At 39.9% G+C, this 16,197-nt stretch overlaps 1 protein-coding gene across 1 annotated transcript in view; it reads right to left on the bottom strand.

Moving 5' to 3' along the window:
- ITPR2 (inositol 1,4,5-trisphosphate receptor type 2) overlaps positions 1-16,197 on the bottom strand; it is a 445,246-nt gene that overhangs the window by 310,114 nt on the left and 118,935 nt on the right. Inside the window, exons 11-14 of the mRNA XM_036889596.2 lie at positions 11,426-11,577; positions 6,538-6,637; positions 5,853-6,013; positions 1,237-1,378 (exon numbers count right to left, since the gene is read on the bottom strand). Of these exons, the coding sequence (XP_036745491.2) occupies positions 1,237-1,378; positions 5,853-6,013; positions 6,538-6,637; positions 11,426-11,577 (555 nt within the window). The remainder of the gene's footprint in view (positions 1-1,236; positions 1,379-5,852; positions 6,014-6,537; positions 6,638-11,425; positions 11,578-16,197) is intronic.

Consider the following 16,197-nt stretch of genomic DNA (forward strand, 5'->3'; position numbering starts at 1 on the left):
CTGCATTACCCACACTATCCATGTAGTTCATGAATTATAAATATAATATGAATTCAAGTTACTTCCATAATTTTATATTCACAAACCCTGGATTTTATATCTACAATACTGAAATAAAAGACTAGACATACATTGGTGTAAATAATATTAATAAATCATTCAAGATCCTAAAAGTCCTTGGAATCAAATGTATTGCACAAAGAATTGCTAAAGTCAGAAAAGACATTGCCTCATTATTTGCAACCTTTATTTTTCTTTGAGAAAAATGTTGATTTTATATTTTCAGATGATTGGTTAGGGAGTATTGTCAGTATGTCTACTGTTTTCCTTTCCCAACTCTACAAGAACACATACATTAACATGATTTTTATTTTTTTAAGTATCTTCCTTGAGTCCACATTTCACGCAGAAGGCCATTACTTTATATAGCAATTAACTGAATAAAAAGATAGCTAAAGCTAGGCATGCCCATATGTCCATATTATTAGGAAGTGAATTAATTTACTGATGTGTTATGAACAATCTCAGGAAGACATAGTATAGGAATAGCTCCAGACTTTCAGGGGAAAAAAACTAAATTATATGAAGCACTTGTGAGCTGATAAAAAAGGGTAAAAGCAGGAAGTAGATGGAGATGGCAGTTTTCAAGTTCTGGAAATACTACCTAGAAAATAATTCCAACACATTTTCTGGAAATAGTTTGACCATGCAGATTTTTTAAAAGGGCTGTGGGAGACCATCTCTAAGATGATCCCAGTGAAGCCTGCCACCCAGAATTCACACTCTTCTGCAATCCTGTCTCCTTGACTGTGGACTGGAGTAACTGACTCCTTTCTAACTAACACAGTATAACTAATGGGATACTAGTTCTAGGTTTAGGTTATAAAAGGACTGTGGCTTCCATCTGGGCACCCTCCCTTGTTCTCTCTTGGACCACTCACTTTAAGAAAAGCAATCTGATGAGTTGTGAGGGCCGTCCTGTGGAGAGGCCCTGGAGAGTGAAGCCTTGAGATGACTGCAGCCCCAGCCAACACCTTGAATGTAGCCTTGTGAAAGATCCTGAGCTAGGACTGCCCAGCTAAGCCACTCCCAGACTCCTAATCCACAGAAACTGTGAGACAAGTATCTGTTGTTTTCAGTCACTTTGGGTTAATTTGTTACACAGCAACAGATAACTATTATAAGGACTTTCTTGATACTACCATTCAAAAAAATAAAATATGCTAATGTATTCACCTGGGCCAATATGTTTTGTTCCCTCATTAATTTCTGACGTTCTCGGTTTGGCCTGGTGATAACCACATCCAGAACTTCCTGTCCATTATTAAGTACATCGGCAACGAAGAAGATGAGGTCTTCCAACAATTTGGTTACAAACCTATAAGAAAAGGAAAAGGAAATTTTACTCCACAGTGTGCTCAATTTTGGGAAGTATTTTTTTAATGAATGCTAAGAACGGAAACACTAGAAAACTGAGAGTACTTCATAAAAAATCTTTAGTCACAAAATATGTAATGCAGCTCATGTTTGACTAGATCTTTACAAAGAACATCCCTTCTCCAGTTCCTCCAGCCCTTACTCCTGCCTCCAGTTCTAATCAACTATCTGCAGACTATTAGGAATTAAGCTCTGTGCACCCCTACAAGAGATGAGTTGATAGGCTAATACCATCAGATGCTTGTCTATGACTGACCAGCAAAGAAGAGTATTTCTGTTAAGGAAGAACAGTTAAATTACTAAATTACTAAATTCAAATCCTTTTTTTTTAACTATTGACTCAGACTACATTCCCCAATCCTTCACATCTCAGCATCTCCAATGCACAGAATAGGAAACACTTAAACCATCTGCCAATCGAGACCAGAGGAAGCAATCAGATGCCCTAAATTGTTCTGAAAGCATTAACTGGCCTACAGAAGTTACAGTATCCTAAAAACATACACTAACGTTCACTTTTAACTGTACATTTTGGTTATCCTTTTAACTACTTGAACTTCAAGTGGCATTTAGTACCTGAAATGCCTCAAAAACCCTCCCTTAGCCTCCTTCTTCCTCCTTTGGCCTGGTTTTATTTTCTATGTGAATAGTTTTCTTTACTTTTGAAAAACTTTTGTCCAACAAATATATATACATATATTTATCCATGTATATTAGCAAAATCATTCATGTTACTAGCATGGTGAATCATACTCCCATCATAAGAAAACTACAGTTTAAGAGATTCAACAATTTCACAAAAGTGTGGAATGTGTTCATTTAGGAAACCCCTAGATCCTATCTACATATTTACCTCCTGAAAGAGAATGTCCTTTCACAGAGCCAAGTGGACCTACCCATCACCCAGAATTGGGCCACCCACACCCACAGTTCAGTGTACTTCCACATATTAAATGAGTGAATCCTGTCGGACGCATTTTTGAAATGTGCCTTTATGTAGACATGGCCACGGTCTGTACTGTTCACCGCCAAGCTATCACGGCCTGGGACTGCTGCAAGGCCCACGGCCTGGCATATACCACAAGATCAGTAACAACGAATGAGTTAAACCTCTGAACATTAAAGACTTGAGGGAAGCCCTTTTCTGTAACCTCAGAGGTAGACCTTGGTGCAGAAATTCTGGTTTACAATTGTCTGAGTCACTTCTCTGGCTCTGAATAGCAATTAACCCCTTCCCCGCTCCCTGCTCTCCCACCCCCAACATGTCCCCAACACTGTATTTTGTTGGTGCAGTTACGCAGAATAAAATCAGAAAATGCCACTGAAAAATGCCTGAGGTTGAGGCGCTTGAAGCTTCACACAGGAGCTCTGCCTCCAGAGCCCATTCCTGGGAGGAGTAAAGGGGAAGCTTTATTCTTAAGAGAGAGGATTCAAACAGGCATTTTAAGCTAGATCTGCAATATTCTAACACCTTCCCTTTGCCCTTGCATCATTCTCCCTGGTTTTGAGAAAAGAATATCTAATAATAACTTCATGCTCCAGTGGGGAAAAAAGTCAGAGTTGTGAGGTATTTTCAGAAAGAATTTCATATTGAATTCTAAAATGGAGAAAATAATATAAATGCATTGAACTCTGCCAATCAGTTCTACAGGACTGACAGGCAGCCATGAAGGAGTTTTGATGGGAGGTGGCTTTTCTGAAATTACTAAATTAATATCAATAATTACAACTTCATATTTCTCAGGTAAGATATGACATTTGCTCTGATGTTTTCACTCTGAAACAGTGGGAAAAGCAGCATGGTGGGGGAAAAAAATGCATGATCCCTGGTCAGTCCTGGCCCAGAACCTTCCTTAGAATCATCCTAACAGGTCAGGATTCTCTCAGTCAGTTAAGTGAAGAGCCACTTGCTTAAGGTTACAAGCAGCCACGGTGGAGGGCGCATAATCTAAATCTCCCTTTGTCCTTTTCTTCAAGGAACACATTGCTGCTTAGCAAGGGAGACTTTTTAAGTGAGGCTGAGTACATTTCTGTGTATACGTGACAGCAACAGAGACAAAAGCATTCATCAAAAGAAGATTTAATAAATTTAAAAAAAAACAGGCAAATAAGAAAGTGCTATCAGCACACAGGGTCCCATCACCTGTCATAATTTAGCTCTGATACTTAATTATCTGTAGTCCAGAAAGAGCCACGCAGTTGTTTCAGCCTCTGGCTCTTATTCATTTCCGCCAGCGGGGCTGGCGGTAGGGCTGAATACATAATAGCTGTTTTCAAATGCGGATGTGTTGGGGGGAAAAGGTAAGAACAGGGAGGAAGCTGAGAAAGAGCTTTTCCATTTGTTCACATAGTTACGATGTTTTTCTATTGATAGGGTGAGAGGAAGCACGTTGGATTTCTGTTCCTTTGTATTATAAGATGCATATCTAAAAGTTCATAAATATGTTTAGTTGTGGAATACTTATACCGTGAACCCCATAAAGCCACCACCCAAAGCAGGAAATGGAAGACTGCAGGAGCCTCCCAAACCCCTCCCTGAGGGGAACCCCATCCTGGTTTTGGTGACAATTATTTCCTTGCATTTCTTTAGAGCTCTGACAACTGCCTGAGCACTCTAAGGAAACAGGGGCTGATTTGCTTGTTTTTGATTTTTACAAATAGTATCACAGTGAATGTATTTGTACCTAGTTCTCACTCAGTCTAAAGGTTATTAGATTTATCCATGTCACTGCATATGGATGTAGTTCATTTATTTTCATTGCTATGGTATATAGTCCATTGTGTGAATATAGCAAAATTGTATTCACCTATTCAACTGGTAATGGATATTTGGAAGGTTTTCAGTTTTCGGTATTGTGGGTTACTCAGAAAAGGCTGAACGTTCTTAAACACGTGTCCTGGTGCACACATGTAGGAGCTTCTTTTGGACAGATGTTCAAGAACATTCAGCCTAGGAGCAGAATTGGTGAGTCATGGAGTGTTCACTTCTCTCCCTCCACCCCCCAACGTCATCTATGTGTGTATGTGTGTGTGTGTGTATGTTAAGAATACTTACAAGATCTACCCTAAACAAACATTTGAGTGCACAATATAGTATTATTAACTATAGGCACAATGTTGTCCAGCACATCTCTAGGACTTACCCATCACGTATTAATGAAACTTACACCTGTTAACAGCAGCTCCTCCCCTCCCCCTCTGCTCTGGCCCAGGCAATCACCATTCCACTCCCTTTCTTTGATTTAGACTATTTTGCAGCATTATTAACCATAGCCAAGATATAGAAATAACCTAAATGTGTATCAGTGGATGAAAGGTTACAGAAAACTTGAAATCTACATACAATGGGATATTATGCAACTTTAAAAAAGAAAATCCTGTCACATGTGACAACATAGGGGGACCTGGGAGACATCATGTGAAGTGAAATCAGCCAATTACAGAAAGCAGACACTGCATGATTCTCTTTCTGTGAGGAGTGACTGGTGCTTTGACTTTGCTAGTTACTATCAAACTATTCTCCAAAGTGCTCACACCCATTATTATCTCACAGGCTGTATATAAGAGTTCCAATGTATGAATGCCTGGGAAATTGGCAAATAGTTTTTCCTTGTTTGGATTTTAAGGTGTGTAGCAGATCATGAAGAGGGGACATAAAAGGAATGCTTGCGCTCAGGTGTATTGGAAACATGGACTTTTAAAACCACACATGATTGAACTGGGCAAAACTTGGTGAGCTTTGCCCGGTTGGGTTAACCTTTCAATTTTCCTTTATGTAAAAATGGGGATAATGTCCATCTCAGGACTGTTTGAGGGATTAGATAAAATATATTTATGGTGTCTATATTACCCTTGAGCACAGAGCCAACAAAAAGTAGGGATGAAATAATTGGTAGCTATCAGTATCATTCTTTCTCATTTATTCCCAAAACAAACGTTGAAGAATCAAGGATCCAGTTTCTCTAAGGGAATTAAAAGGGCCGAGAGCTACACCTTGCAGATCATTTTCTGGTATTGTATTTTTTTGTGTGGTACCTGAGCAGAGAAAAGTGTCTTGAACAAATAAAAATAGAGAAACATAAATCTTCTTTTAGGACTTTCAGAACTCCAAATATCAAATCAAGTGCAGCAGAAAGTATTGCACATCTTTTATGAAACATTTAAAAGGAAAAATCAGACAGTAATTAAAACAAATATTTTCAAGCCAAGCTAAAATAGAAAAAGTAGATATTCCACCAGATTTTACAGTCACCATTTTCACTCTCTCACTAGATCTGCTCACTCAGAAGCAGGTACACTGCTATGGAGAACATTCTAAATATTCCCTTAGAGTCATTAATTTACTTGAGATTTACTGCAAGAGTTGACAACCAATTCTTGATGATTTAAGAGTCATTTAAAAAAAAGGTACTAACCTCCTTTCATTCTGAGTTATTGTGCCATTTTCCAGCTTTTTAACTGTGGTCGCCAGCACTTTATTTGCATCATTGGCAAAGTCTAAGTCTCGGACCTCAGACAGCGGGACAGACACAATGGCAAATGCTTCTTTATCTTCTTTTGTTTGGCAAGTTCCAATCTGCAATGTGTTTTTTTCCATTAATGTTTTTGGTTTTTTTTTTAAAGAACTGCAGTAGTTTTCAAGTACTAACACATCTTAGTGGTGTTTAAGAAAAACAGGACAGGAACAGATAACCTAAACCCAGTAATTCCCACATGTATCACCCACTAAGAGAGGACACACAGATTTTTCCCTGCCCATGTCCAGCCCTATTCCCAAAGCCCACCTGGAAGCATCTCCCTTTCATATTTGCCCTCTACTTCAGGTCAACAGAGTAGAGAAAATGTACTCCTGGGACCTTCTCCCCTTTCAAAATGTTGCTCCCTCCCTTTTGGGATCGGCGCTACACCTGTGAGTCACAGCCCTGCTGCCACCACGCCACTTAGTTCAGCTACCCGAGCACCAGGCAAACTCAAGTGCTTGATGAAATTAATTACAATAAAATAATCCCTAATATTGGTGAAGACAGATTGTAAGGAACATGTCAGTCACCCCCTAATACTATTTGCCTGGAAATTTAAACCATTCTCAGCAACATTTACCTTCAACATAACAGGCCTCTCTTCGTCGGTGTCTATGGGGATGCTGGTACTGGTTACCCATGTATTGGTGCATAAATGCCTCAACCGAACATATGAGTTCCTAAAAGCAAAACAATATTAAAAAAACAGATTATAAAAAATTAGCACACTTAATTAACATATGAAACACTTCCATACGTAATATAGATACAAATATATTTTAGACTAGTAATCGACTCAGGTGTAGATCAGCCTGGTTTAAAAGAAAGATTTTCAACCATAGACTATTTCAAAGCATGCAATATTATTACCTAGACCAGTGGTTCTCAAAGTGTGTTCCCTCAAGGTGGTTCTCCAGCTGGATCCTGGGAGCTTATTAGAAATGCCAATTCTGAGGCTTTCTCCCAGTCCACTGCATCAGAATCTCTTAGGGTGAGGCCCAAGAATGAGCATTTTAACAGCCTCTTCAGACATTTCTGATGTGAAAACCACTGACTGAGAACCTATCTCCATTACAATCTCTGTCTGATACTAAAGTGTCCTTTTTGTAGTTGAATAATCTGCATGCAGAAGTAGATGTGACCAATCCCCAATTTCATGGATTCCATACTTGTGAATTTTGTCTACTGATTAAAATTTACTCATAACCCCAAAATCAACTCAGGGAACTGTCACAGTCATTCTCAGACATGCACAACGCGGCAAAACATCCAAGCCCCGGGCTGCACGCACCCCTGAGGAGGCCCAACGGGGCGACGCTCTGCCTTCCTGCTCTGGCTCTCATGCTGTAAGCAAGTATCCTTCTACCAGGCTTTTCACATTTTTTGCACTTTCTGTTCATGGGTTCACTGTTTAGAACAATCCCAAGCACAGGGCTGAAGTGCTGCCTACCGTTCCTAAGAGTTAGGCTGTGACATGCCTTACTGAGAAAACATTCTCAAAGGATGAGCTCTCCAGCGTGAGTTATAATGCTGATGGCTGTGAGTTCCAAGTTAATGAATCACCAACATCAATATTAAGATGTCTTTAAACAGAAACACATAGAAAACAAGGTTACGTGTTGATTGATGGATGGAAATATTATAACCAGAGGCTCACAGGAACCTAACCCTTATTTCCCCTAGGAACCGTGGCTCAGTATTTGCTATTTCAGAGCAGCAGGAAAAACAAGAATCACCTCCATATGAACTACACGAAAAGCACCGGGGAAAGGACAGCTAGAACTTCATCCAACCCAAATGTTGTGGGGTATTGAAGTGAACAATTTATTATCATCACTTCTTTAACACAGAAGTGTATGTTTCTATTAAAAGGAAAGCATTGTGGAGGTTGCTGAGAGTTCAATAGAAAAGATAAGACCTAAGCAAGTCATACAACATGAGGAGGAAAGAATTAAGGCCAGTAAGAGAAAACCAAATAAAACTCCAGGGGCCTCAGGGAAAAAGATTCATTCAACATGATGGTTCTACTCATTCATAAAAGTACATAAAATAGACACTGAATTTCAAAAAATCTAAAATAGCCAAGATCCAATCCTTGTCCAAATAATCAGAAATTCTGAAGTACCTCTAATTTACCGCTTAGCATTTTTCACAAGGAATTACACAGGAGACGTTATTTGGACTCAGCTGCCTTCCCCCTTGGATCTTAAGTATCTGGAAGCAGGGCCATAGCTTCCGCATCTCTGTGGCCATTTCAGCTATTCTTAGCCCCACATTTGTTCAATCTGTGCTTGCTGAGTCAACCTAGATCGCTCATTTCTAAAATAGATAACACTTGAGTATAATAATTTGCAATTTGCAAGAATTTTGGAAACAATCTGCACAACCTATGTTACATAAATCTTTTGTTACTAAGGTCCTGATATAATCTGAATATTCAAACTAGGAAGGCACTGTAGCACAGTGGCTAAGAGTACAGACTTTGAGCTCACACACTCAAAGATCAAATTCCACTTCCTGAGTATGACACAGGCCACTGAACTATTCCCTCTATGCCAGTGGTTCCCAAACCTTACTGCCCATTAGAGTCACCTGGAAAGCCTTTACAACCCTATTGCCTAGGTTGCCCCACACACCATTTAAATAAGAACGTCTGGGAGCAGGAGCCAAGCATCAGGACGTCTTAAAGATTGCTACATGGTCCAGCATACAGCTTTGAGCCTTTGATACATAAAACTCGTCTGCAAATGAGCAACATCAGCGTTATTTGAGGGCAGAATCTCAGGCCCCACCCTCAACCAAGTGAATCCAAATCTACACTGTCATCATATGACCAGGTGATGCAGTACACACTAAAGTTTGAGAAACACTGATGGCAGAGGTAAGGTTTGAGAACTACTGGACTCCTCATTGGAATGTCCTGGGTAAATGATTATTAAAAGGTTAATTCCTGCATCCCACCCTGGAAAATCTGATTTGACCAGTCTTGGTGCAGCCAGCACATGGAGAGGTCTCAGTGCTGCCAGGGATTCCAGTTTACAGCCAACTTGAAAAGTCCTCCTCTAAGCCTCCAGCTGCTGATTTGTAAGAGTTGCTGCCAGGATTAAATAAGATATTTATAAAGAACTTGACACAAGGCTTAGCACATAGAAAATGCTCAAGATTATAACAGTAGTTACTGTTTAAGAGTGAATTAATGGTAGCTTTATTATAATTAATGACAAATGAATCCATATTAATACAAAATTCTGTTCTTTACCAAGAAGGGCTTCAACAATTCTGAATAGTAATAGACTGACACCTCCATATAAAGCAAAGCACAGGGACCTTGTTGTGCATCTGTGCTCTCCACGTCACACTAAAGATGCTTTTATCAGTTCCTCAAGCAGACTTCCTTGGTTAGAGTTTAAGGGTGACTCTGTTTTTGCTGGGTTCAAATCTAAAATGATTACAGTCATAGGTAGGATGGTCAAAGATCCCCATACTCAGCCTGAATCAGGTAAAACATCCAGAGGAAATCCCTTTACAGGCTGATGCTGGTAGAACAGGGAATAGTGAGAGCTCATATACAGCCAAGCTTGGGCAACGCTTCTCACAAGTGAGAATAACCACAAACAGCCTGGGAAGCTCAAGCCACAGTGTTCCTCAGCAGTGTCAGTTCAACAACTTTTTACCCTGACAGTGGCCCATACAGACATCACCGAGTTGGAGAGTGGCATCTCTGCCTCCATACTGTATTTGTCTCCTTTGCTGCCTTAATGTTTGGGTCGAACAGAAAAATATAGAAAAAGGGCTTCTGCTCAGCCTGCAGCCCTGAATTAGGATTGCTGATCATCAAAAGAAATTTAAGATTTCCACAAATAGCTCCTTATCCGAAGCCTGCCTCCTCCAGGAGACAGGACAATATGTTTGAAAATAATGATTGCCCTGTCAAAGAGTTCCAGCAACATCGTGACCAGCCCTGGGTCAGCGAGAGCCAACTAACCAATGACACAGAGTGTCTCAGCTCTCCTGGGACCCTCGCTGGCACCCAGATGTCTGCGGCCAACAGTCACTCCCTGGCCTGCTCCCCTTCCTGCTCCCCCTTTCCTAGAATAAAAGAAGCTTGCAATCAACTGTGAGCCAAGATGGGGCTTTAGGACATTAGCCCACCATCTTCTCAGTCTGCTGGCTTTCCAGTAAAGTTGCTTTCCTTGCCCAACATCTTACCTCTCAACACATCGACATGTCATGCAGCAAATGGCATTAAGTTTGGACTCGGTAACACAACATGCGTATTTGGTGTAAGTACTTTCAGCCTACCCACTGCCTCTGCCCCAGGCCAAGTACAGTAATGTCCCATCAAGGACAATTTAGAGCTCTCCCACCAGACCTAATACTGTGGGCAAGACTCCTCTGTGCATCTGGAAGAGGGCAGCATAGTGCCATTGTTGGAAGGCAGACAGGTGGAGGCAAAAGAGCTTAATTAAAGTAATCAAATCTGAGCAAAAGAACGTAAGATATTCTCTTACATTAGTTCTGATACTTCATTTCAAACCCCCCCATCATGACTCTACAGCATCTTACTACGCTGATGCAAGTGACTGTAGTGGGGTATGTGGTGGGGACTTGATAATGAGGGGAATCTAGTAACCATAATGTTATTCATATAATTGTACATTAATAATACCAAAATAAAAATAATTTTAAAAAAAAACAGATCAAATCCCCCCATCACTCACGTAGGTCCCCCGATCTACGAGCTCGTCCTTCAGCACACCTAGTCGACTCAAAGATTTTTTCCATTTTGTGTTTCTGCTGTTTGAAACACTCCTGATGGAGAGGCCTTGATCCTTCAGACCTCCCAGATCTTTTCTCACATGTCCAAATCAAAGAAGCCATTTCTGAACACACATACCTAATAGAATTCTCCACACTCTGCCATTTTTCTCCAATACATTTTCTTTACCTGATCACATTTTTTTGTTTGTCAATTACCCTCTCCCCATCTGAATTCAAGGGCAGAACAAATTTGTTCACTGCGGTCTTCCCAAAGCCAAAGGCAATGCCTAGAATGTATTTGATGTTCAGTAAAGATTTGTTGACTAAATAACTAAATAACTGAACAAATGGATAAATGAATGAATGAATGAAACCTGGAACTTGACCCAATAAAAATAAATGACAAAAGTATTAATAAAAAATAAATTCTAGATTGTTCATTTTAGTAACCAAAGACCATACAAGTAATAAGCATAAATAATCCTTATAAATTTTTCAGAATTTCTCTGGCCCTGCACATTTTAATTATTTATGAGAATAAAACTATGCTCATCTCAACAAAGAGGCATGATTTTTTACACACTTGTTCTTCACTTATTTTTACTCCCTGGTATCTCAAAAATTGTATTAACACTATTATTTTAATTCCTTACCTACCAGGAAAATTCTTCAAAAAACATTACTGTTTAACCATAACATTTTTTCACCTTGGAACCAGGCAGTCAGCTCTCTGAAGAGTTGTAGCATCCAGTTCAAAAAGGGACGCAATGTCATTTCCATGTGGGACTGACACCAAAGTGTACATGATCTTCTCCCCTGCCTGGCGTTTCTTCTTGGAAGTTGGAATATCTCCATCTCTCTGTCGAGGAGGTACAAGTTTATTACTTTCATCGTGTTTTTTACTAAACTCTTCGCTTAATTCAGAGGTAAGGTTTAAATCTGGCATGTTATTTCATTAGATTATAAATATGTCTATTTCACATCATCCAGAAAAAGCAGGTCAGGCCTGACAGTCTTTGAGGTAATTATCATCCACAGTGAGAAGTTACACACTCCTGCAGGACTGGTTTGATCTGGGCAAATTATCAAGGCATTAACAGTCACAGTAGTTATGTTCCCTTTCCTTGTATGCAACCCACTACAGAGTAGTAATTTTAACCTTTCTACATTTAAACACAGAGAAGAAAGGGTGTGTTGAATCATCTAGATTTCATAAATTAAAGAGTAAGCATGGCAGTGTTTCAGAGTTTCTGCCTAATTCCCAAAACATAACGGGGGCATTAACCTGGACAGAAGGGTAATCAACAGCAAGATTCCCGTTCACTTCACTGGCTTATTTCATTAGGACAAGAATGGCATACAAAGTACAATAAAATGGTATCTTCATAAATAGAAGGCTTGATGCTGTGAAACTCAGTCAATATTTCCAGTACACCCCTACCATTCAAAGCAAGCAACCATACAACTGGGGATAATGTATTTTCACTTGAACTTCCCCAAGTCCCAAACCCCCATGGAAGAATTTGATACACAAGAAACCAAAATCCAATATGGCAAATGTAATATAAGCTTGGTAATTAAGTATATAAATATAACTACTTTTAAATATTTATTAAAACAAACGACACCTTAAAATGAGAGAGAATGTCACTGTACTATCACAGAAGTTGAATGAAAGGGGGAGGGATGGAAGGCTCAAAAGGCAAATGAGAACAGTCCATATCCCATGACAAGCAATTATTTAATGGCTAGTTTGACAGTGAAATATTACACCTGACCATTCCAAAAAAATACCCTTGAAGTTCTAGCCCACGATTGTGAACATCACTTCCCTTGCATCAGAAAGCCCTTGCAGTTTCGTTCTGGTGTCCTCTGTAAATGGAGCACAAACTGGAAGCACCACTGAACAGTGGGCGGGCAGCGGGAGCGCCTGGGTTCCTAAGAAGCAGCGGGATTGTTATCTGCTAAATCCCACAGAGCCCCGCCGTACCCGGCAGCTCTTGGCGTCTCTGACTTCTGTGTCTTCTGCAGAGACCACAATTCAGAGTCAGCTGAAGGCAGAGAGGCCTGGCAAACTCTTCCCAGGTAGTTTGACCCTCATAACGGTTGTTTCTAATCAGTAAATAAGAACTATGTGTATTGATCAGAAAAGGGCAGACTTGACTTACTACAGCTATGAAGGATGGTAGGAATATAAGCAAGAAGGAAACACAGAAACGGTAAACAAACTGCACTTTTAGATTTACACAAAGCTTCTCATGATACCAAAGCCATTCCCTTGGTCACCAATCTTACACAGGACTTCGGGAGAGAAACAAAAAGATAAGCGCAGTCACCCACAAACAAAGGAGAGGGAAGGGGGGCATAAAAGGGGATGGAGAGGGAGGCCCAGAGGAGAAAGAGGAGGAGGGGAGTGAAGGGATGGGGGAGAATGGAGAGGAGGTAGGGAAATGCAGGGAGCAAGAGGAAGAGGGAGGGAGCAGTGGGAGGTGGTAGTGAACACCCCACCCCAAACTCAGCCAGCCACACCTCAATCCAAGCTAACCAAAGCCAGAGGCCTGGCCTGGAGCCCTTAAACACTGAATGAGTCACTCCTCAAAGGCAGGCATGAATTCATGGCTAAGAACCTTCCTGAAGACTTGTGAAAAATGCTCATGGGTCTTGAGAACCACTTTCACAGTGGTTTGCACAGAGGGCCTGCAAGTCTGTGAACTGAAGACAAAAAACAATAAAGGAGTAAAAACACACTCACATCCTGAGAGAAGAAAATCCAAATGTCTCTAAATAACCCAATAGCAGCGGTTTGGCCAGACAAATGAGTTGGGGGAGATGGCTCCCTAGGTAATACAGTAGCTTAGGATCACAGAGTCTCAAAATTGGGAATGGTCTTTAGAGATTCACATGTGAGATAAAAAGACATTTTCCCAAATAATATCTGGCAGCATCTAGTGAAGCAAAATTCTATTACCTGGAATGTATTCCTTTAGGTCTTGAATACATTTTCAATCATTTCCTACTGAAATTTACATAGTCTTTGTGCAGTTTTGTTTTTTTCCTACATTTCAACTTTCACAGTGAGTTTTTCTAAAGGAAAGAGAAATAGTTGAAATGGAAAGGTAGGAATAGGGAAGGAGAAGGAAAGGTAAGTGGGTGTGGTACTCGAGAGGAAGGACAGGAGTGTGCAAGAAAAACACGATACAGAGGCACCATCCATGAAGGACACAATTAATAAACCAGTTCTCATGAGAACCAGCTTTTTCTGTTCTGCGAAAGACGCTCTCAAGAGAAGGAGAAGACGAGACACAACTGGGAGAAAGTATTTGCAAAAGACACAGCTAACAAAGGACTGTTATCCAAAATATACTACAAAGAACTCTCAAAATTCAACAATAAGAAAACAAATACCCCAAACAAAGAAAGGGCAAAAGACCTGAACAGATACTTTATCAAAGAAGACATCCAGAGGGCAAATAAACCTAAGAAAAGATGTTCAACATCATTTGTCATTAAGGAGTTGCAAATTCCCTGAGATACTATTCACAACAGCGATATGCCATACACACCTGTTACAATGGCCAAAATCCAAAACACTGACAACACTAAATACTGAGGAGGATGTGGAGCAACAGGAGCTCTTCTTCACTGCTGGTGGGAATGCAAATTAGCACAGCCACTTTGGAAGAAAGTTTGGTGGTTTCACACAAAACGCAACATTCTCTGTACCATATGATCCAGCAGTCGTGTTCTTTGGTAGTTTTCCAAATGAATGGAAAGTTTCTCCACACAAAACCCGCACATATGACTATAGCAGCTTTATTTCAAAATTCAGAAGGAACCAAGATGCCCTTCAGTAGGTGAATGGATAAATAAACATGAGACATTCAGACACTGGAATACCATCCAACACTAAAAAGAAATGAGCTATCAAACCATGAAAAGACATGGAGGAAACTTACATGCATATTGCTAAGTGGGAGAAGCCAATCTGAATGGCTCCACACTGTCCAGTACAATTCCAAGTGATGACCTTCCAGAAAGGTAGAACCCCAGACACCGAAAAAGATCAATAGCTGTCAGGGGTTGGACGGAGGTAAGGAATGAATAGGCAGAGGATTTTAAGGCACTTAAACTACTCTGTATGGTACCCTAATAATGGGTACATATGTACAATTTTGTCAAAGCTCATACAACGCCAAGAGTGAATCCTAATGTCAACTATAGACTTTGGGTGATAATAATGTGTCAGTGTAGGATCATCAGTGTTACAAATTTACTACTCCGGTGGGGGCTGCTGGTAGTGGGGAAGGCCACACTGGTATGTCACTAAAGGGTATATGAGAGTTTTGTACTTTGCACTGAATGTTGCCATGAACCTAAAACTGCTCAAAAAAATACTATTAAAAAAACTGGGAGAAATATATTTATCAATCATACTTCTGATAATCATATGTCTGATTGTATCCAGAATATATAAAAAACACTTATAACTTAATAACAAAGAGATAATTCAATTAAAAATTGAAAGGATTTGAATAGACATTTCTCCATAGAAGATACACAACTGACCAATAAGCACATGCAAAAAAGCCACATATCAACTAATTAGTAAAATGCACTCAAATGGCTAAAATCAAAGAGAAACAATAATAAGTGTTAAAATGTAGAGAAATTGTAATACTCATATACTGTTGGAGGAACAGAAAATGGCATAGCCATTTAGGAAGAGTTTTGCAGTTCTTCAAAATGTTATACATATGACCAGCAATTCTAACTGTAGGTATCTACCCAAGAGAAATGAAAATATATGTCCACACAAAAACCTGTCCATCACTGTTCATGGTGGCATTATTTATAATAGCCAAAAAAGTGGAAACAACCCAAATGTCCATCAAATGACGAATGGACAGACAAAACATGGTATATGCACACAACAGAGTATTATTTGGCCATAAAAAGGAATGAAGTACAGATACCTGCTACAATATGCATGAACCTTGAAAGCATTAGGCTAAGTGAAAGAAATCAGACACACAGGCCATACATATATTGTGTGTGTCTACATATGTTCAAAATTGATAGAGACAGTGGATTCATAGCTGCCAGGGCCTAGGGCAGAGAAGGAATGGGAGTGACTGCTAACAGACATGGGCTTCCTTTTTGGGGCTGATAAAAGCATTCTAAAATTATAGTGTTAGTTTCATGACTCTGAATATACTAAAAACCAGCGGTCTGTACATTTTAAACAAGAGAAGTATGTGACTTACATTTCTCAGTAGAGCTGGGGAGGAAGATAGGAAGGAAAGCGGGCCACAGAGGGAGAAGGACAAGGAAGGGAAGGGAGGAAAGGAGGAGCGAGCAAACTATCAGAAATATGTTGTTTTGTTGATTTCTGCCTTATAGCTCAGTATGAAAATCCAGGTGTTGTACGAAGATGTGACTGAAATTAGCAGCAGTTTTCCCTGGAGACTCTGAAATGTAA

This window comes from Manis pentadactyla, chromosome 14 (genome assembly GCF_030020395.1).
Source record: "Manis pentadactyla isolate mManPen7 chromosome 14, mManPen7.hap1, whole genome shotgun sequence".
In the NCBI taxonomy this organism is placed as follows: domain Eukaryota; kingdom Metazoa; phylum Chordata; class Mammalia; order Pholidota; family Manidae; genus Manis; species Manis pentadactyla.